Raw genomic sequence first — 23,924 nt, forward strand, 5'->3', positions numbered from 1 at the left:
TCTCATCAGACCACAGAACATGGTTCCAGTAATCTATGTCTTTAGTCTTCTTGTCTTCAGCAGACTGTTTGCGGCTTTCTTGTGCATCATCTTTAGAAGAGGCTTCCTTCTGGGACGATAGCCATGCAGACCAATTTGATGCAGTGTGCAGCGTATTGTCTGACAGGCTGACCCCCCACCCCTTTAACCTCTGCAGAAATGCTAGCAGCCCTTATATGTCTATTTCCCAAAGACAACCTATGGATATGATGCTGAGCATGTACACTCAACTTCTTTGGTCGACCATGGGGAGGCCTGTTCTGAGTGGAACCTGTCTTTTAAACCACTGTATGGTCTTGGCCACTGTGCTGCAGCTCAGTTTTTGGGTCTTGCCAATCTTATAGCCTAGGCCATCTTTTTTTCAGATCCTCTTAAAGTTCTTTGCCATGAGGTGTCATGTTTAACTTCCAGTGACCAGTATGAGAGAGTGAGAGCGATAACACCAAATTTAACACACATGTTCCCCATTCACATCTGAGACCTTGTAACACTAACGAGTCACATGACACCGGGGAGGGAAAATAGTTAATTGGGCCCAATTTGGAGATTTTCACTTAGGGGTGTACTCACTTTTGTTGCCAGCAGTTTAGACATTAATGGCTGTGTGTTGAGTTATTATGAGGGGACAGCAAATTTACACTGTTATACAAGCTGTACACTCACTACTTTACATTGTAGCAAAGTGTAATTTCTTCAGTGTTGTCACATGAAAAGGTAGAATAACATATTTACAAACATGTGAGAGGTGTACTCACTTTTGTGAGATACTGTGTGTGTGTGTGTGTGTGTGTATGTGTATGTATATATATATATATATATATATATATATATATATATATATATATATTTCTGCTAAATCTAAGCATGGATAACTTGCCACAAAATTAACCTGATGCACATTTTCACTGGCAAACTGTACTAAAAGCACTTGAAGCACAAGTTGTAGTTCACACTTTTCCAATTTGTAGCAAATTTTCATTGCAGGTCTCTAGCAAGAGCAAAGTTGCAGTGGTGAGTCTACAGCAAGATTTCTGCAAGTCTACAGCATGAAAATTCAGCCACAGTGCCCCCTGTGGTGGGATGACTAATGCACAACATAACAACCAGAACTTGCAGCAGACTTGCAGAATGTTTGCAAAGAAAGTTGATATGGAGTCATGCAATGCGGACTTGCTGCAATTGTGAAGACTGGCAAGTCTAGCAGTAGCTTATAGCAAGTCATTTTCAAACTTGCAGCTCAACTGCTTGCTCTCTGGGATCTCTTTAACTTTACTTTGACTTTCCTAATCAGCATATTTGATTCAGGTCAGTGACCCAGAAACCAGAATAATAGCCAGGCAACTAGCACTTTCATCAGGAGGCCATCAGTGGCATGTTCTATATTTATCAGGAAAAGTTAACTTTAAATGCATCATTGCACCACTACAATTATACTACATATAATAGGAACCGCAAGAAAAACGGGAATGGAAAGCACACCTAGTGCATTACCAGAGATATTTTAATAAGAAGAAATGTTTGTATAAAAGTGGGTACTCACAAAATGCAACTGAAAAAAGGCCATAAACACAGTGCATAGACATGAACAGAACACGGAGTACAGCTAACATGTTTCGGGGGCGCACCCCCTTCCTCTGAGCTAGGCTAGTCTCGTACACCATGGGCAAGTGCTTTTATAGGGAATGGTGGAATTGAAAATTAGGTGTCAAAAAGAGCCACACCGTCAAAGGGGCAGGAAAGTTGGCAGCATGAAATTGTCCAAAATGTCTTAGTATGCTGACACCTTAAGAGTTCCCTTCACTGGAATTAAGGGGCCAAACCAAACCCCTGAAAAACAACCCCACACAATAACCCCTCCCTCCACCAATTGATTTGGACCGGTGCACAAAGCAAGGTCTATAAAGACATGGATGAGCGAGTTTGGGGTGGAAGAACTTGACTGGCCTGCACAGTGCCTGACCTCAACCCGATAGAACACCTTTGGGATGAACTAGAGCGGAGACTGCGAGCCAGGCCTTCTTGTCCAACATCAGTGCCTGACCTCACAAATGTACTTCTGGAACAATGGTCAAACATTCCCATAGACACACTCCTAAACCTTGTGGGCAGCCTACCCAGAAGAGTTGAAGCTGTTATAGCTGCAAAGGGTTGGCCAACTCAATATTGAACCCTACGGACTAAGACTGGGATGCCATTAAAGTTCATGTGCTTGTAAAGGCAGGGGTCCCAATACTTTTGATAATATAGTGTATGTAATCCTGGAGGCTACTCACCTGCCGGACCCTCCGAGGAGGCTAATAAAAAAAAACGGAAAAGATGTAGGGTGTAGCAATGCATTTTGGAGGCTCAACATGCCCCCTTCATCATATATATATATATATATATATATATATATATATATATATATATATATATATATGTATATATATATATATATATATATATATATTAGGGATGTGGAAATTAAGGATTACTTCCTCAATTAATTGATACATTTTTTTGATCGATCAAAATTCTTTTGATACCTCTCCGCCAGCTTCCGGGTCTTCAGGGAGTTCTGTCGGAGATTCGGTGACGTCATGGACATCAACGTCACTGGACTCTTCCCCCCTTTCCCAAGTGCCTCCGTCTGCTAACGAAGGGTAGGGGGGAGGAGTCCGGTGACGTCAAAGTTTTGATTGAAGGTAATGCGTACGGGGGAGGAGATACGCATGACATCACCCACTGCTGCCCTATGGAACTAACACGATTGTCAGCTTTACATGCTGTGTTTTTATCATCTTTATGTGAGTAGTTTGTGTTTGAAAACAAAAATGAAATCTTATACTTAAGCGGTGAGCACTTAGATCTTTTCTTTCTACCCATGACCTGGCGTCCTTGCTGAGATCTAAGGAGACGTGAGGGAAGTTTATGGTCCGTGTTAACCCTTTTGATACCCGCTTGCATGACCACCTGTTTGCACAGGGGGCCATGCCATAAGGTGAGATTGATTAGTGAAACCGGAGGGGGAGGGATTGTCACGTTACTGTGGGGAAAAAAAAAAAATTACATCAGTGCTACAGTTTGAATTTAAAATATATTTGTGTGAACTGTGAAGTTAAGTCATGGATTGTGGAAACTAACTAGTGTCAGGTGATTGTTTATAGTGTATACCACATTTACCACTGAATAATGCAGAGTTAGAAAAAGTTAGAAATTAGTCGATTAATCAATTAAAAAAAAAAAACGATTAATCGAACATGAAAATTTTAATCAGTAACAGCCCTAATATATATATATATATATATATATATATATATATATATATATATATATATATATATATATATATATATATATATACATATATATATATATATACATATATATATATATATATATATTCATATATATATATATATATATATATATATATATATATATATATATATATATATATATATTCATATATATATATATAAAATTAAATAAAAATCTCTATTGATTTAATTATTTAAACGCAGTGTTACATTTTTATTTATTTGTTACGTCAGTGCTGAAGTTTGAATTGAAAACATATTTGTGTGAACTGTGAAGTTAAGTCATGGATTGTGTAAACAAACTAGTGTCAGTTGATTGTATATAGTGTATACCACATTTACCACTGACTAATGCAGAGTTGCAATGCAAGGAGATCAGCTAAAAGTAGTTGAATCTGTATGTGTGTTATAATTAATCGAAAATTAGTCGATTAATCGATTTTTTAAAAAAATCAATTAATCGAACACGAAAATTTTAATCAGTAACAGCCCTAATATATATATATATATATATATATATATATATATATATATATACCTTCTTTTCATTTTTTTTTTTTTACCTTCTTCTAAAAATGTAAGTTGAAAAAAAAGATATATATATATATATAAAATGAAATAAAAATCTATTGATTTAATTATTTAAACTCAGTGTTACATTTTTATTTATTTCTTTTTAAATACAAGGTACCCGAATCTATAAATCAATAACTGGTCAATCTGAGGCATAGCATAGCTGATTGTCCAATCACAACCTTGCCAGCAGCACGGTGCTCCAGACAGCACAGCTCCGGTCCGCACATGCCAGTTAATCAGTAGACTCCAGCATGGACTGAGAGAGGAATTAAAAAGTGAGAAGTGCATAGCAAAGCAGCAGTCAGACTGTGCAGCTCTGTAGTCAGATGTGACACTCTCTGGATCTATGCTAGCATCCAAGTCCCCAGCACCGCTCTGCACAGAGGACAGCCTGCTGCCAGTTACAAGCTTGGAGGTGTGCCTAGCCATTAGAGTGAGACTGGATGCAAGAGCTAAATCCTCTTCTTCTAATACTCTGCTATAACCCAGCTGCTTCTGTAGGTCTCATCCTGCTGAAATGAGCCCACCTTTTTGGAAACACCCTTAAAAGAGCCTGACAATACCCTGACAATGAATCTTTTTAGCTAGCAAAACAGATAATAATAATAAAAAAACCTTTAGTTTTTGGGGGAAAAGTTGGAAAGCTGACGCTGAATACCACTTTGGATGAATTTTATTCTTGCCACTGACAAAGGAATCTTTTACACCTTCCGCTTTTGTATGGGAACTGGAAGCAGAAATGAATCATAATCCCAAGAACATGGTAATTACATTTTAGAGATTGTGCATGCTTTAGCGAGACCTCTGTATTTTGCACGCCAGAGGATCGCCTCATATATTATTACTTTCTAGTTACAGTGTTGCGTTTGTTTTTAGGTTGTCGTGATAAGTGTCTTATAACGAGTCCCATTAAACGTGATTATGGTAAAGAATGAAGATTAAAGAATTTATCTAGGAGACTCCTGACTGCAAACATGGAGCTACATCTATTTTCTCTTCTGCTGGTCAAGTGTCTTCTTCATTTGGTAAGTTTTATTATTACCTGTTTTAAAAAAAAATTAAACTTGTTCAACTGACACTTTTAAAAAAATGATAAATTCTTACATGACCTTAAACAATTTATACGAAGAATAATGTAAAGGGGAAATAATTCCAACAGACCAATATATGAAATAATTGAGATAAAAAAAAAAAAAAAAAAAAAAAGGTTTAACTTAGTAAATATTCCATATATTCCAATATTTATCATGTAATTCATTTTGTTTCAAATATATGTATGTATGGATTTGAGATGCATGAATGTCATTTAAGTGATGGATAGTACTGAATCTGAACTTGCTTCCTTCAGATTTAGGGAATTGTTTTAATACATATGTATGTATATATATATATATATATATATATATATATATATATATATATATATACATATGTTTTTATATCGACATATATTGATGTATTTTATATATATATATATATATATATATATATATATATATATATATATATATATATATGTATATGTATATATATATATATATATATATATATATGTATATGTATATATATATATATATATATATATTTCTATAATATTTTATATATTCTCCGCATTTTTACTAGTCTTCTGTTGCAGCATATAGTTGTTTTTCTCTGTAAATTCATAGATTCATGTAATTTGCTAACCTTAGGGTTAACACTGCTTCTGTTAACTCTCTGAAACTGAGTAATGCTAGGTAGCGCATTGCATTATGGTTTAGGTGTAATAAAGTTGTGCAAGTTTTGAATTTTTGAATTTTTGAATTTTTTGTTTGAGTACTGCTGACATGTACATAGAAAGCTCTTTGATTCATTTTATAAATGTAATGTTTCACTACAGCAGTTGGACATCATGTAGTATGTCTGGGAACATTATAGAGAACCATGGTTTGCCTTTAATTATCTGTCTGGTTTGAGGATAAAAATAATACTAAAGATCAAATTTTAAACTTGGTGAGCCCACTGCCACAAGAAAAACTCATTTATAAAATGGTTAATGGTTAGTTAATTATTTTATGCCGTACTCGTGTACCTGGCCCTATATCTGGATGTGGCATAATATAACAAGAAAAGTTGGCAGCAAGGGCAGAATTTGATATTAATCTATATTGGAATAACAGATAAAATTATGCAAGATGTATTTGTCATATTAGAATTATCAGGTGTATTTATTAAGATCGCACAAGCAACAAAGGCTTTGTGCAATATGAAGTAACGCACTGCAGCTAATCAGGTTTCACATTATTAAAGTCAGAGGAACAAAAGAATTTTGATTGGCTGCTGGGGGGTACCTTTCATTTTGATTTAATAAATAAGCCATTGTACAGTCTACATTTAAGATCTGTTCTCAAACCTTTAATTAACAGAAAGCGTTGTATCCGCAGTTGCTATTTTGGTTTGTAAATTGGCTGTCTATTGAGTTTTTATATCTACTGTTTGTTTCTGTAAGTACTAAATACTATGAATTAATACAAATAATCCTTAAATTCTAGTCTTTGGAGACGTGGTGGCTTAGTGGGGTCCTCTCTTGCTTTGTGGCACCGGAGTGCTTGGTTCAGATACCATCAGGGAAGGAATTGATGATGCTGTCTTTGTGGTATCATCCACACTAATGGCGTCTAGGTGTCTCTACTATAGTGAACTAATGTGCTTGTATTAGGGACATTCATTTTAAGCATTTTAGGACAGTAGGCTGTTGGAATGGTCCTATGAGTTGCTGATATTCATTAAACAAAGAAGTCATATGCATTAAAACTGGGGGGGAAAAGAGGTGGTATGCAAAAGTGTAGAATTGTTTATACTGTCCAATCCCATTCCTGTTCTATATTTTAAAGGCAATAAAAGGGAAACCCTGATTGGTCCCTGTGAGCATGTCCTCTAGCTTTTTTCTTTGTATTTTTATATATGCCCTAATGTCATTAGTTAATTATAATTCATTAATAATATATTGCCACTCACTAGTGGCCATTGGCAAATTAAGAAGGTATGGGCAATTGTGGCCTACCAGTTAAGGCAGTATTTGTTTTCTTCAGCCCTAGGCAGACGTGACTAATATCCCTCTATACAGACTCCACCCCTTTTATCACCATTTACACGGCCATATCAGACAGACAGATCCAGATCCAGACAGATGAGCCTGCTTTTGAGGCAGGCTCTTTTTCCCATTATATATAGTGCTCCCATGGTCTGCCACCAAAGATGGCTGCCTGATAGTGGACATACGGAAGGTTTTGTAAAGCCCTAGGCAGTCTCCTTTAGGCTCTGCTGATGGATGTGCCTATAAGCATTTATGGAAGCTCACACCGACATTAAACAATGCAAATAATGTAAAGAAAATTGCATTTATTTTGTATTTTGGTAATTCCCCCTCTTATTGTTCGGCTGGACAGCTTCAGATTTAGGATGTTTCAACATCTAGAAAGTAGGTTTATAACGTTTTTCAAACAGTTTATGAAGGACTTTGAAATTATGATGGACAGACAGATGAACAACGGATAAACGGTGAGGGAATCTTCCTGAGTTCACCTGATGAGCAGTTTCACGAATCATACTCAAAGTTTGCGAACTTTGCAGCAAACCTCATTGAAGTCTATGGGTTGGGGGCAAAACTTGTTATTCAGTTTCTGACTAATAAATAGTACAATAGGCATGGAAAGATGGGCACTGCCATGGGGGTCACTTAGCAGTGCTAAAATGTAATAATAAAAAAAAAAAAAAAAAACTGTATCTCTTCCTACACAGAACTGCCAGCTCTGCCTAACAGCCCCAACACACTGACAATATGGCGGCTGTTGGCCAATTCTTTTTATAAAAAGGAGGCTGGGTTATCAATTCCTTCATAATACTGACTCTTGTAACTCAGTTGACGAGGGGGAAAAGGCTATACACTGGATTATAGCTTGTTCCTTGTTTCTGGCCTAGAAACCTTTCCGTGAAAAGCTTGCAATTTGTGAATTTTGTGAATCCTGAAGATTTGAGTAAACTTTTGGTAGCAGCAATCCCAAACCCCATCCCTAGATAGATAGATGAAACTAGGAAACTAGGACTGACTCTCTGAGGATGAGTTACTAAAAGCAAATAACCTGTTGACTTTGCAAGAGAATTTTCTGTTTGCATTGGAATTTTCCATTAGCTTAATGACTGTTTGCAAAGAAGACCCAATAACTTGCAAGGAAATTGAAAAAAAAAAGGATTTTTACTTGCACATGATTGGATGATAGTAAATCAGCAGAGCTTCACTTTATTAACTAAGCTAAGGGAAAAATATTTTCTACAGTGAAACAGCCTGTTTTCCATTAATAAATCAACCCCTCTTTCTACATGCTGTAAACGTTATAAATACCACTTTGAGTAAATACTGTATATAAGTGGAATAATTTTGATGGTTCAACCTCAAGCAACACCTAACAAAGATGGCACCTCATCCCTGAAAGTTTGAAACATGAATCAAAGGACAGGAAGGGAAATTAGGGATTTTTTTATATGTTTATATGTTTACGATATTACTATGTTCTGTTATGTGCAGCTTTTAGAGAAATATTTTTTGTCCTTCCCTTTTATGATTTCCCACCCGAATGGTCCACCTCTACGGTTTCCCCATCAGTGCTGTTCGCACGGACACCCGGGGGCACAGGCGCCTTGTGTGCCATTGCCCCTTTTCAGCGCTGCGACGCTCCCCTTACATTGGTCGGAAGGATTGGCTATTTCTTCTGCCATTCTGTTCCGACCCTCTTTTCCATCGTTTTTTGCCTCTACGCCTGACCGGGCGGTCAGATTGATGGCCGCGTTCGTTTATGCCTTCGCCTTCTACGAAGGCATCGATCGTTCCCCTCTTTCCTCCGCCCACATGCCTGAGGCATTATGGGATTTGTAGGCTTATTCAGTCTCGTCCCATTGGTGAGCATGCGCAACAGCGCTCCTTTTGTCCGCATCAGGCCGACTATGTCAGACGCCGGCTTGATGGCGGGGCATATAAAAAGCCTTCGTAATATCGTCATTCCGTTGTGGGTTGCAGCCAAGGGTGACGCTTGATCGTTCAGACTCTGTACTTTTCGGTAAGCTTACTGTTATATTCTTCAACATTTATTCGATCGGTCTTTTTTTCATTTGCAAACGTTCACGTATCTCTCTGTCGGTGTTTCAACCCTTTGGACCTAGGCTACTGTCTATGTCCCTTTCTATATGCCTGCATTAACTCCCTGGCTTTGAATTCTATGCCTTGGGATGCGAATGTTTAACTCTTTGGGTATATCTATATGCCTGAGGGTTTGTGTCTTTATAACACTCAGTTTATGATGTACACACCACCCTTTTGAGATACACTTTTTTATTTTACTTTAACTTTTCTAATCTTCGTTTTGTTTTCTCTTTGATTGGCCACCCAGCTGGTATTTCTATGCAGGTGTGTCTCCCTGAGTGCTCAAAAAGATTTTTTTCAAAATGCGAGCGTCCCCACTGCTTACAATTATCCAACCTACGTAAGTAATACATTTGAAACTAAAATATATCCTTGTACTATTTTTTCTCAATTTTTATACTTTAGAGGGTCCTTCACCCCCAAAAGGTTGTTTTATTTTAGCAACCTTGAAATTAAGTTAGGTATTCAAAGAACTTTAAATCATCCCAAAATTTCAAATTTTTTTTTTTTTTTTTTTTTTACTATATATCCCTTTTTTTATCAGTTTTCTTGGGTTGGCTTTTTAGCCCCCTGCGATTCAGCACTGCTGCGGCTAACCCCCGAGGTGGACAATCCCACTACTTTACCACCAACGTAGTGGTTGAAGGTGGGTTTGATGTGTGTGTGTCTGTTGTTTCCCCTCCCCCTTTCCCCTCCCCCTCTATTTCTGCACTTACGAATGTTGTGACATACTTTATTATTATTTTGTACTTTGTATTTTCGGTCTAGATCTTGTTCAAACTTTCACACATCCCCTGAAGAAGCAATCTAATGCGAAACATGTCGGGACTATGTGTGCTTGACGAGAACAACCACTGTATTGCATTATTCTGAATCTTTTAAGCATATATTGCTACTGATTTTAAGCTCAAACTTAATAAATTTTTGTACTACTAACTTTGTACTTTAATTAATTGTATTTTGTTAATTAGCACCGCAAAAATCCCTAATTTCCCTTCCTGTCCTTTGACTGTATATAAGTAGTGTTATCTCTGTTGGGTTCATAGGCGTGCGTAGGGGATGTGCCTGGGCACACCCTAATCACCCTGTGTGGTGCAGATTCCTCCCTGATGATATTGCACCAAAGTCTCCCAACAGGGCTCCTAGAAAAAAAAAAATAATAAAAAAAAATATAATACAACATCATTTATCCTCCTGATTCATACGGTGGTCAATATGGCCTCCCCTTTTTAGCTTGGCTGCCCTATGACCAACATAGTTGTTTATGACATTTTCTGTTATATACTGTTTCTTTTTTTTAAATCTTTGATCTCATTGCATGAGGGAATCTGCTCCCTTCGAATCTGTTTGTGCATTGTATGCATATGTTTGAAAATAAAATAAAATAAAATAAAGATTAAAAAATATTAAAAAAAAATACAAAAAATAAAATAAAAAACTACTGACACCGTCCACTGCCCTATTCACACCAATATCTGCCCTGCTGACACGTCCATTGCTATACTGACATTTAAAAAATGTTTTTACATTTATTTATAAGAGTGTGTGTGTGTGTACATTTATCAATAGATAGATAGATACACACACCCATGTGTGTTTGAGCTTTGAGGTGCACACCCTAATGCAATAGGATGTACACACCTGTGGTTGGGCTTATTCAGTGAGTGCAAACACTAATGACTATGTGAAGTGTAGTATGGCACAGTGGTGTAGTGGTTAGCACTCTCACCTAGCAGTAAAAAGCATTGCTGGCTCGAATCACAGCTATGGCACTACCTGCCTGGAGTTTGCATGTTCTCCCTGTGCCTGCATGGGTTTCCTCCGGGTACTCCGGTTTCCTCCCACACTCCAAAGACATGCTGGTAGGTTAATTGGCTCCTGTCCAAAAATTGGCCCTAGTATATGAATGGGGACCTTGGATTGTGGGCTCCTTGAGGGTAGGGACTGATGTGAGAGCGCAATGTACAGGGATAGGGACAATTGTAGACACTCACTCAGGTTGGACTGGTGTCTTTATTCAACCTTACTAACTATGTAACTAGCTTTGAGCAACCAATCTGAATCTTTTAAAGGATCGGGATGTGATGCAGTGAAGTCTGATTGGTTTCTATAAGTCATTGCCCTTTGCACATTACCATTGCTTCTTGCACTAATAGCCAGACACACACATAGGGGTAGATTTACTAAAACTGGTGCACTCAGAATCCATGCAGCTTAGCATGGCAGCCAATTGCCATCCAATTTCAGTGTGTTCAATTAAGCTTTGGCAATGAAACCTGGAAGCTGATTGGTTTCTATGCAGAGCTGCACCAAATTTTGCACCCTTCAGTTTTAGTAAATAACACGCATAGGGGGTTATTTACAAAAGGCAAATCCACTTTGCACTACAAGTACAAACTACAAGTGCAAAGTGCACTTAAAACTGCACTGAAAATGCACTTAGAAGTGCAGTCTCTGTAAATATGAGGGGTAGATCTGAAATGAGGGGAAGCTCTGATGATTTTATCATCCAATCACGTGCAAGCTAAAATGCTGTTTTTTATTTTACTTGAATGTCCCCCTCGGATCTACAGCGACTGCACTTCCAAGTGCGCTTTCAGTGCAATTTCATGTGCACTTTGCAGTTGTAGTTTGCACTGGTAGTGCAAAATGGATTTGCCTTTCGTAAATAACCCCCACGGAAACGTACCCACATATACACCCATACACACATTTCATCATTATTTTTATACATCCCGTAAGTCAGATTACGAGTAGAGTCCAGCCGTAGAAATACAATTAAATTGCCACATAAGGGATTTCATTTGCATGAGCTTTGCAAAAGTGCCCCAACGGACTATCTTAAAAACAGCACATTGTCAAAGTTTCGCCGGTACCCCGCCGCTTCATATCCTAATGTTGTAGTCACACTTACAGAGCCGGGCGCAGATATAAATAAATACAGGAATGAAGTAAACCTTGAAGAGATTAAACAGCCTCTTTAAGAAGCGATTTCTCCTACGACTACACCAGTTGATTGATTAGTTTCTGAGAAAAGCGTGTGTCAAATATTAATCCTTCTCTGGATTGTGCTCGCTACGTAGCTCAGTCTTTTTTTTTTTTTTTTGTATTATTTATTTTTTTCTTCTTTCCTCTCCGCCACTTTAGCAAAGCAATGAATTAGAGAGCTGCATGCCGGCGATAAGAGGCACAGTTCTTTCAAACTGCCAGAATCCCGGACAATAGGGTCCTGTTTACCTTCTCTACGTATAACTGTTGGATATTCTCCCTGCTACTGGATGAGCTGCACATGGAACACAAGAACATGCTCTTAGATTTAACGGGAACATTCAAAAAGAAGGACTTAGCGTTACCCGTTTCCTATGATATGACTGCCTTGTATGGCGTATCATATTTTCACATGGCTAGTTATGATGCAGTATTCAATGGATGTCATTCATATTTATAGCTACATGGTACCAATGTAATACATAATAGCACAAACTTTCTGCATGATATCTATCTATCTATCTATCTATCTATCTATCTATCTATCTATTATCTCTCTCCTTTTTTATGGTAAACCTGAACCTTATAGTGATTTGTTGTAATGTTATACACTATCATGTCAAAAGTATTGTGACGCCTGCCTTTACACACACATTAACTTTAATGGCATCGCCATCCCATTTAATGGCATCATCGCTCATCCATGTCTTTATGGACCTTGCTTTGTGCACTGGTCCAAATCATTTGGTGGAGGGGGGATTGTGGTGTGGGGTTGTTTTTCAGAGGTTGGGCTTGGCCCCTTAGTTCCAGTGAAGGGAACTCTTAAAGTGGTTGTAAACCCTTACAAACCACTTTGACCTACAGGTAAGCCTAGATTAAGGCTTACCTGTAGGTCTAAGAAATATCTCCTAAACCTATACGGTTTAGGAGATATTTGCCCGAAGACAGGCACCGCTGTTTACGGCGCATGCGCAGGTGCACTGAGCGCGGCATTTCCAACAACGGAGCTGCCGCGCGTGTCGGCTCCTGTGCGCATGTGCAGGAGTGACGTCATCACGGCTCCGCCGAATGACAGTGGCGGAGCTGCGAGACCCCACCGAAAAGATGGATGCGCCGGACTACAGGGGACAGCGGCGACATCGCTAGCTCCTGTGTCAGGTAAGTGACACATAATGGGCTACTATGCGATGCATAGTAGTCCATTATGCTTTGCCTTTGCAGGGAATGAAAGAGGAAGCAAACCCATCAGGGTTTACTTCCTCTTTAAGGCGTCAGCATAACAAGACATTTTGGGCAATTTCATGCTCCCAACTTTGTGAGAAAAGATTGGGGATGGCCCCTTCCTGTTCCAACATGACTGCGCTCCAGTGCACAAAGCAAGGTCCATAAAGACATGGAAGTTTGGGGTGTCAGAACTTGACTGGGCTGACCTCAGCCCGATAGAACACCTTTTTGATGAATTTCAGGGGAGACTGCAAGCCAGGCTTTCTTATCCAACATCAGTGCCTGACCTCACAAATGTGCTTCTGGAAGAATGGTCAAACATTCCCATAGACACACTCCTAAACCTTGTGGACAGCCTTCCCAGAAGAATTTAAGCTGTTAAATAGTGGGCCAACTCAATATTTAACCCTACAGACTTATGCCCCGCACACACGATTGGACTTTCCGACAACAAAACGGTGGATTTTTGTTTGAAGGATGTTGGCTCCAACTTGTCTTGCAAGTTGCAAATACACACGGTCACACAAATGTTGGCCAACAATTACGAATGTGGGAACGTGGTGACGTACAAGATGTATGACGAGCCAAGAAAAAGGAAGTTCAATAGCCAGTGCGGCTCATTCTGCTTGATTCTGAGCATGCGTAAACTTTTGCGTGTCTGACTTGTGTACACACGATCGGAAAGTCCGACAACAAATGTTCGATGGAGCATGCACACGGTTGGACTTTCAGCCAACAACTCACATCCAACATTTGTTGTTGAAAAATCCGATCGTGTGTACGGGGCATAAGACTGGGATGCCATTAAAGTTAATTTGCTTGTAAAGGCAGGCATCCCAATACTTTTGACAATAGTGTTTGTAGTCCTGGAGGCTACTCACCAACCACCGTGGTCCTGCTGGACACTCCAAGGAGGTTAATAAACAAAACTGAAAAGATGTAGGGTGTAGCTTGTACAGTCCGTAAAAGATGTTATTGTACAAAAAAATCCAATGCATTTTGGAGGCTCAACAAGCCCCCTTCATCAGGGCTTGTAGAGCAAAAACCATAGTGTGAGGAATACCATCCTGGATGTAAGTTGGCACCTTGATCCAAGTACTTGCATGATCTGTACATGGATAAAGGGGTTCCATTTTACAATCCAGGATGGTATCCCTCAACCTAAGGATATTGCTCTAAAGCCCTGATGCAGGAGGATTGTTGAGTCCCTGAAACATGTTGTTTATTGTTGCAAATTTCATGGACTGTATGAACTAGTGTGGCACTCCCATCTTTTCAAAAATGTTTATCCCTCTCACTCTCCTAGCAAGCAAGACTATGGGGTTGATTTACTAAAACTAGATTGCGGAAAGTCTGATGCAGCTCTACATACAGAACATGCTATACTCAACAAGCTGATGTTAGAAGCTGATTGGCAACTATGCAGAACTGCACCAGATTTTGCACTCTTCTGGTTTTAGTAAATCAACCCCAATGTGTTATGAAAATCATTAAAGGCCAATTTAAATCACACCAATACAAATACATTCCTGTTTCTCTTCTGTCCAGCAAGCATCAGAGGCAGTGGCGTCACTAGGGCTGATGTTACCTGGTGCGGTAAAACATGTGTCACCCCGTCCTGTCTAGGCTGCACAGCACCCTGCAGGAAGCGCACGGTCACGGGGCGCATATCAAAATTGCCCCTGTAAATGATAGCATAGTGTGGTATAGTGGCAGGTTAGGGTGGTATATGGCAGGCTAGGGTAGCGTAGGGTGGTATAGTGGCATTCTAGGGTGGTATAGTGGCTGATTGGTATAGTCTAGGGTGGTATAGGGCAGGTCTGGGTAGTTTAGGGCAGGTTAGGGTGGTATAGGGCTGGTTAGGGTGGTTATAGGGCAGGTTAGGGTTGTATAGGGCAGGTTGGGGGGTTATAGGGCAGGTTAGGGTGGTTAAAGGCAGTTTAGGGTTATATAGGGCAGATTGGGGTGGTATAGGGTAGGTTAGGGTGGTATAGGGCAGATTGGGGTGGTATAGGGCAGGTTAGGGTGGTTATAGGGCAGATTGGGATGGTATAGGGCAGGATAGGGTGGCATAGTGCAGGTTTGGGTGGTATTGGGCAGGTTGGGTGGTATAAGGCAGGTTGAGGTAGTATAGGGCAGGTTGAGGTAGTATAGGGCAGTAAGGGTGGTATAGGGAAGGTTAGAGTGTTTCATAGGGCAGGTTTAAGTGGTAAAGGGCAGGTTGTAGTGACAGTGTGCTCAGTCATTTACAGCATGCCTGCAGATAAAGACACCCGGGGCACCCACCCACCAACTCCAGCTGCTTCGGGAGCTATTGGAGATCCCTGAGGGACAGCTTAACCTGAAGGGAGAGTGTTACAGGCAGCCTCCCCCACACAGCTGGGTGCTCTGCTTACACCACTTCACTGCCATAAATATAGTACAGTGTGTAGCGGCGGCCCTGTTGTCACCACTCTGGCAGGTGTCACCCAGTGTGGCCCCCCCACACCACCATAGCGACGCCACTGGCCAAAGGTAGTCCTTTGTAGTAATTAGCACCCAGCAACAGAACTGGTTAGACAGCCCCCCCTCCACATTGCCCCCCCCCCACCTCACTTCCTCACTTCTCTTCCTCTGCAATAGAAGACTATGGAGGTTATTTACTAAAGGAAAATCCACTTTGCACTACAAGTGCACTTGGAAGTAAAGTCACTGTAGATCCGAAAGGGGCACATGCAAGGAAAATAAAAAACAGCATGGTTTGTGCAGCCGAGTCGCCTTGCTGTAGTAGATATGCAGAAGGCGGTCAGAAAATGGTTAAAGCCCAATTTAAATCTCACCTCTTTTAATGTATTTAAAGCTTTGGATTTGGGACTGATCTATACATGACAATGCTTTAAAAGCTTTATCTCTGTGAAAATCATGCTTTCTGCTTTCTCTTTCTATCCATTACTCTGTGTCAGTGCCGAGACAAGGTCATCTAGCGCCTTGGGCAACTGCGCCCCCCTTCCGCCACAAAATGTATGAGCATTTTGTGTTAGCAAAAATCCCCTCTCTCTCCTCTGAAAAAGTTTGACCACTAATCTGTGCAATTACCCCCCCCCCCCCCCCAGCATAAATTCCCTTTGCAAGCCAAAATTCTCCCCAAACATAAATTTCCCCTCTTCCAGTACTCCTGCCGGCTTGTAGGTAGGCACTCTCTATGCAGAGCCCCCCACCTCATATGATACCACAGCGCCCAGGGCAGCCGCCCCTCCTGCCCACCCGATCCCGTCCCTGCTCTCTATTGACATACTGTAGTTGAGTAACAGCAACACCTCTCATTAGTCTCAAGAGTCCTCACATAGGGGGTTATTTATGACAGGTAAATCGACTTTGCACTGAAAGTGTACTTGAAAGTACAGTCGCTCTAAATCTAAGGGGTAGATCTGAAATGAGTGGAAGCTCTGCTGATTTTATCATTCGAGTTAATCAGCTGATTGGACTGTAATGCCGCGTACACACGACCGGACTTCCCGGCAGACTAGGTCAGACGGGATCAGTCCGCCGGACAGTCCGATCGTGTGTGGGCTAGTCCGGTTGTTTTTCGGGAAAAAAAATCAGACAAACCTAGAAAAAAAACATGTTTCAAATCTATCCGACGGACTAAAAATTGTTAAAACCGTTCATCTGTTTGCTGGTCCGACGGACCAAATATGAAGCAAGAACAGCTATTGGCTTCTGGCTATTGAACTTCCTTGTTTAGTCCCGTCTTACGTCATCACGTTCAAAACGAACGGACTTTCAAACGGACTTAGTTCGTGTGTGGCCAAGTCCGTTCGTTCGGAAAATCCATCGGACCTCCACCGAAAGTCCGCCGGGAAGACCGTCGGACCTAGTCCGTCGAAAAGTCTGGTCGTGTGTACGCGGCATTAGATTTACTTTAATGAATTATTGAATCATGTCAAATTCGTTTGTTATATCTGCTATAATTTCTTTCGTATTGGTTGAAATTTCGATATTTTTTTATTCAGACATTCGGATGCATTCGAATGTCCGAAAGATGCAAAATTCGGCCGAATTTTGTTTCCTTACGAAACTAATTGCACACGTCTACTATATTTGTTTTAAAATGCTAATTCGTTATTTCGGGAGATTACATATGCACTCATAAGTGATCCCTGCTGGTCCAACCCACAAACAGAAATGGAATGAGCTGGTTGGACCATATCGACTGCAAGACTGCAACCAAAAGAACAATTGGAACACAATAAATGTTGGATTAATTTGTTATGTTATGATCTGGAGATTCTGATGGATCCACCTCCATCCAACCCAAACACAATAAGAGAGGTATGGACTCCAGAGAGAGAGATATCATTGTGCCCCTCTACAAATCATTAGTAAGACCTCATCTGGAATATGCAGTTCCATTTTGGGCACCATTTCTCAAAAAGGATATCGGGAACTGGAGAAAGTGCAGAGAAGGGCAACCAAACTAATAAGAGGCATGGAGGAGCTCAGCTATGAGGAAAGATTAGAGGAACTTAATTTATTCTCTCTTGAGAAGAGGAGATTAAGAGGGAATATGATCAACATGTATAAATACATAAGGGGTCCATATAGTGAACTTGGCGTTGAGTTATTCACTTTAAAGGGGTTGTAAAGGTAAACATCTCACAGTGCCTGCGCCCCCAGCCCCCCTGTTTTCCTTACCTTACCCCTCGAAAGTCCCGCGCTCGTCCCCCGACGTCCTTTCCAACGTTAAGCCTGGCCACTGATTGGCTGGAGTGGATGGATGGAAAGCAGCGCAGCCATTGGTCTCGTGCTGCTGTCAATCACATCTACTGACACGGAGCGCTGTGTGATACAGCGAGCGGATATAGCCACCGGCTGTATCACGGGAGCACGCCCGCAGATGCTTCTCACCATGCGAGGGAGCTCGCATGAACGTCAGAAGCATCTACGGGAGGAAGCAGAGACAGCCACTGAGGGACCCCAGAAGAGCAGGTTTGGGGCCACTCTGTGCAAAACAAGCTGCACAGTGGAGGTAAGTATAACATGTTTGTTATTTAAAAAAAAAAAATTCACTTTACAATCCCTTTAAGGTCATCACAGAGCACAAGGGGGCACTCTTTACATCTGGAGGAAAATAGATTTAATCTCCAAATATGGAAAGGCTTCTTCACAGTAAGAGCTGTGAAAATGAGGTGGTTCTGGCCAGCTCAGTAGATTTTTTTTACAAAAGGCCTGGATTCTTTCCTAAATGTACATAATATAACTGGATACTAACATTTATAGGTAAAGTTGATCCGGGGAAAATCCAATTGCCTCTCAGATGATCAGAAACAAACTTTTCCCCCTGCTGGAGCAAATTGGATCATACTTTGCTGGGTTTTTTTTTGGCCCGGACCACAAGTGGTTAAAAAAAAAAATCAGCTGTGGGTGGTTCAATTTTTTTTTTGTAGAATTCTCCTTTAAGGGGGTGTGTCCTATACTGACATGCATTTGCTAATAGGCGTCCCTCGTTCCCATCTCAAAAAGTTGGGAGGTGTGCTGGTAGTTCCACCACTGCTTTATTGTGTAAACTAGTAATCACATCAATCCAAAATGCTATATGTGATATGTTTGAAATCCAGCCTATATGACTACCATGGCTGCCCCCATAGATACAATGGTGAAATGAGTGTAGACACAAAGGGACAGAAAGTGTGTTATTTGCAGGATTACCAGTTAAAAATAAACAAAAAAAAATAGCCCCAAAAAAGAAACTGATTCAACCACTTCCTCTAAGGAATTGGTAAACTGCAATATATTACAGTTTCTTTTGTTTGTTTTTTTGTTTTTTTTTATCAGATTCTTTTTATTTTCTTTTTCCATTTACAACAATACAAACACATTATACAAAATACATCCCATAAAAAAAACAAAAAAAAACATAAAACATCACAAATGCTACGCAAAAAAAAAAAAAAAAACATGTATGCCTAATGTATGTACGCCTAATTTGTTCTATAGATTTACTTTGGCTTGCTTTACCTTAAAAGATTTGTCTGTTGTATTCACCTTTCGCTGTGCATTTTAATTAAATCTACAAACTGTGAAGCTTTAATTATTGCAGCGAAAAGCAACAAATTGAACTGTGAAAAACTCAGGTCTAATTGTATGTAAATGAGGGTTTTACAGAAGAAGACAGTCAACAGTGTAGCAAACATGATGGCTGGATCACGTAGAATATATACTGTAAGTTCCCATGAGGAACAGGGCCCTATGTATCCTCCTGTATGGAATTGTGTTGTAATTATACTGTCTCCCTTCACTTTATAGAAAGCTATACATACTGTTGTCACTATATACATTCTGTATAACTGTAAAAATAAAGATAGAAAGGGGGGAATACAAACAGGTGGCAGCCTAATTGTTAATGACCCCCCCCCCCCCCCAATCAAGGTCAGAATGTCATTATGGCGAGACAATTGCGATACGCATTTACAGCATGTTTTCACAATGCACTGCAAAGCGCATGTTTTTTGTGTGGATTGCGTGGATGTAAATGCATGGAAAAACAAGCATGATGCACATTTGCAGCGCGTTTCTGAAACTCCCGTTTTCTGTGCGAGTTGGCATGCGTTCGGTAACTATAACATTTTTTTTTTTATTTGAAGTATCTTTTTCCTAATCGATATAAAGCTGTCAAATAGCCCAGCTCTTTCCCAGCCTGTCTGCAGGGAAACATAAGCAGGAGGAGCTTCTAGTCGTTTGCCGCTGGTCACATGTTCAACATAAAAAAAAACAGCCTTTGGAATACAGAGTAAAAATAAATAAATAATATTAATAAATTGTTTTAAATTGCCATACAAAAATATATATTAAAAGTCAAATCTTTATTATTTTCTGGCAATAACAGGGTGTGGGCGGATTTCTGCCAGTCACAGGCTGTGTCACACCCCTCCAACCGGTGTCTTAGAAAAAGAGGGAGATGAAGCCTCCATTAATCTACATGTAATATCCCACCCCCATTGTGTTTAAAAATAAATACATAATCTTAATAAACTGTTTTAAATTGCCATACAAAAAATATATTTGAAGTCAAATCTTTAATATCTTCTGGCAATAACATGGTGTGGGCAGATTTCTGCCAGTCACAGGCTGTGTCACGTCCCTCCAACCAGTGTCTTAGAATAAGAGGGAGGTGAAGCCTCCATTAATCTACATGTAATATCCCATCCCCATTGTGTTTAACTGGTTATTGAGGATGGAGGAGGAGGGAGGGTGTGGGCTGGCATTTACCACTGTGTATACACCCACATGTGTGACTCTATAGTCACATGGGCTGCTCAGATGTGATAGGGAGGAAATGCTCAGCATAAAAACTCACTGAAAACTGAGCATGTGCAGAGCTGCCACTACTGCTCTGCAAAAACCATAGCTGGATTGGGGACATGGACAGGAGGAGGAGGTAGAGAGCAGCAGGATAAACCAGGATTTTTGCAGAATACAGAAAACAAATCTCATAGTGACTGAGTGAGTATGAACAGTATGTAATACACAATTTAGTGATCTTTTTTTTTATGTGGGTTTAGTGACACTTTAGAGGTCCCCTGGTGGATTTGTGGTGCTCAGATGCTGTGTATAATAATAATAAAAAAGTGCTTTTCCTAGGCTCCCTTGTGTGACTCTACGTAAACCTGAAATGAGTGAAGTATAGGCATTGCCATTGCTGACCTTTAGACATGTGCAATTCGTTTAGTTTCCAAATTTGTTTTTTAACAAATTTAGACAAATTAGAAATATCAAAATTTTCAAAATTTCTGAAATTTGAAAATTAAACATTTCTGAAATTCTAAATTTCAGAAATTCGAAAGTCCAAAAATTCTAAATTTCAGAAATTTGAAAATTTGGAAATTCAGAAATTCAGAAATGTGAAATTCGAAAATCCGAAAATTCAGAAATTCTAAATCCAAAAATAAGTATGAAAATCCAAAAATTCTAAAACCTGAAAATTCAAAAATCGGAAATAATAACTAACTATTACTAACTATTAAATTGTAGATATTGGAATTTCCATTCAAATTTGGCTATTAGTGAACGTATCGAACTCTAATTTATCCGAAATTACGGATTGTCCATAATAACAAATGTTGTATCTAAATGAATGGAATGTAACACATTTATAATAATAAATAACAATAATAATAAAAACAAATTATTATTATTATTTATTATTATTTTGTTCCATTTGTTCCATTCTTTATTTTGGATAATTCATAACTTAGATAAATTTGTATTCGTTACTTTCACTAACAGACAAATTTTGAAAGGAAATTCCAATACCTCAGTGGGATCAATAGTTTCTTGCCCCGGGACCCTGAAGGTTCTGGTTACACCTCTGCAATAAAGATGTTTGTTAGGGACACGGGAAGTGACAAGGACACTAGACATGCGCAATTCATTTTGTTACAGGATGGATAAAAATCAATGATTTATTTTTTTTAAATCTAAAAAAATTTAAAAAATGTTTAATTTAAAGCAGATTTTTTTTGATTTTTATCAAGTTTATTTTAATAAAATGCTTTTTCAAGCAAAAATCTATCTAAAGATAGTTCTATTCTTATATGTAAGCTATATTATTAATTCAGTTTATTCAGCATGAAATGGAGCTTAGTTATGTAGCATGACGCTGTATATTCTGCAATATTTACATTATTTAAATTTTTACATTTTTTGGTAAACTCATTCAATGAATCCAAGCTCTGCAAGTTGAGATAGCATGCACTGCATTGATGCCTTCACCCAATTTCACAGTAACCATGAGATAAAAACAAAGTTCAGGAGTATTCCTTTATCCCATTGTTTTGAAAAAACATGTACACTACAAACTGTATGATTGAATCGGTTTGGATATCGCTGTTTTACTAACCTGACAGCTTATTATTCTAAATAGGAAACCTTCATTTTGTTTGCATAGATTCTAACTACCAGCAAGAATAAGGCCTTACATTTAAAGAGCACCTGTCATTTCAGACCCATCATGGTAGTGCCTGTTAGCGGGCATCCCCTCACCTGCTGCCGCCACGTCCCTCACCTTGCTGTGTCACTGCCACATCACCAGCCGTCCCATTAAAGTGAATGGGATTGTCGGTGAGTAAACAGCGGGTCAGAGGAGGAGCCGCTGCAGGACAGAGATGACAATTACTCTTTAAAAATTATGATTTAACCACTTTCAGACCGGACCATTTTGCTGGTAAATGACCAGAGGTCTTTTTACACTTTGGCACTGCGCTGCTTTAACTGGTAATTGCGCGGTCATGCAATGTTGTACCCAAACAAAATTTGCGTCCTTTTCTTCCCACAAATAGAGCTTTCTTTTGATGGTATTTGATTGCCTCTGCGATTTTTATTTTTTGCGATATAAACGTAAAAAGACCGCAAATTTTGAAAAAAAATGATATTTTCTACTTTTTGTTATTAGAAAAATCCAATAAACTCAATTTTAGTCATACATTTAGGCCAAAATGTATTCAGCCACATGTCTTTGGTAAAAAAAAAGTCAATAATTGTATATTTATTGGTTTGCGCAAAAGTTGTCACATCTACAAACTAAGGTACGTTTTCTGCAATTTACGCAGCTTTTAGTTTACGACTGCCTATCTCATTTCTTGAGGTGCTAAAATGGCAGGGCAGTACAAAACCCCCCCAAATGACCCCATTTTGGAAAGTAGACCCCCTAAGGAAATTGATAAGAGGCATGTTGAGCCCATTGAATATTTTATTTTTTTGCCTCAAGCGATTGAATAATGACAAAAAAAAAAATTTTTTTTTTTTTTTACACAAAGTTGTCACTAAATGATATATTGCTCACACATGCTATGGGCGTATGTGAAATAACACCCCAAAATAAATTCTGCTGCTTCTCCTGAGTACGGGGATACCACATATGTGGGACTTTTTGGGAGCCTAGCCGCGTACGGGGCCCCGAAAACCAAGCACCGCCTTCAGGCTTTCTAAGGGCGTACATTTTTGAGTTCACTTCTCACTACCTATTACAGTTTTGAAGGCCATAAAATGCCAAGATGGCACAAAACCCCCACAAATGACCCCATTTTAGAAAGTAGACACCCCAAGCTATTTGCTGAGAGGCATGTTGAGTTCATGGAATATTTTATATTTTGCCACAAGTTGCGGGAAAATTACAAACTTTTTTTTTTTTTTTTTTTTTTTCACAAAGTTGTCACTAAATGATATATTGCTCACACATGCCATGGGCATATGTGAAATGACACCCCAAAATAAATTCTGCTGCTTCTCCTGAGTACGGGGATACCACATATGTGGGACTTTTTGGGAGCCTAGCCGCGTACGGGGCCCCGAAAACCAAGCACCGCCTTCAGGCTTTCTAAGGGCGTAAATTTTTGAGTTCACTTCTCACTACCTATTACAGTTTTGAAGGCCATAAAATGCCAAGATGGCACAAAACCCCCACAAATGACCCCATTTTAGAAAGTAGACACCCCAAGCTATTTGCTGAGAGGCATGTTGAGTCCATGGAATATTTTATATTTTGCCACAAGTTGCGGGAAAATTACAAACTTTTTTTTTTTTTTTTTTTTTTCACAAAGTTGTCACTAAATGATATATTGCTCACGCATGCCATGGGCATATGT

At 39.4% G+C, this 23,924-nt stretch overlaps 1 protein-coding gene across 1 annotated transcript in view; it reads left to right on the forward strand.

Annotated features, from left to right (window-relative positions):
* Positions 1–4,161: 4,161 nt before the first annotated feature.
* NXPH2 (neurexophilin 2) overlaps positions 4,162–23,924 on the forward strand; it is a 245,386-nt gene continuing 225,623 nt past the window's right edge. Inside the window, exons 1-2 of the mRNA XM_077447757.1 lie at positions 4,162–4,677; positions 4,791–4,939. Coding sequence (XP_077303883.1) covers positions 4,889–4,939 — 51 coding nt within the window. The 5' untranslated portion in view covers positions 4,162–4,677; positions 4,791–4,888. The remainder of the gene's footprint in view (positions 4,678–4,790; positions 4,940–23,924) is intronic.

Source organism: Lithobates pipiens, unplaced genomic scaffold, assembly GCF_037356315.1.
Source record: "Lithobates pipiens isolate NorthernLeopardFrog02 unplaced genomic scaffold, aLitPip1_a1.2 Scaffold_22, whole genome shotgun sequence".
NCBI lineage: Eukaryota > Metazoa > Chordata > Amphibia > Anura > Ranidae > Lithobates > Lithobates pipiens.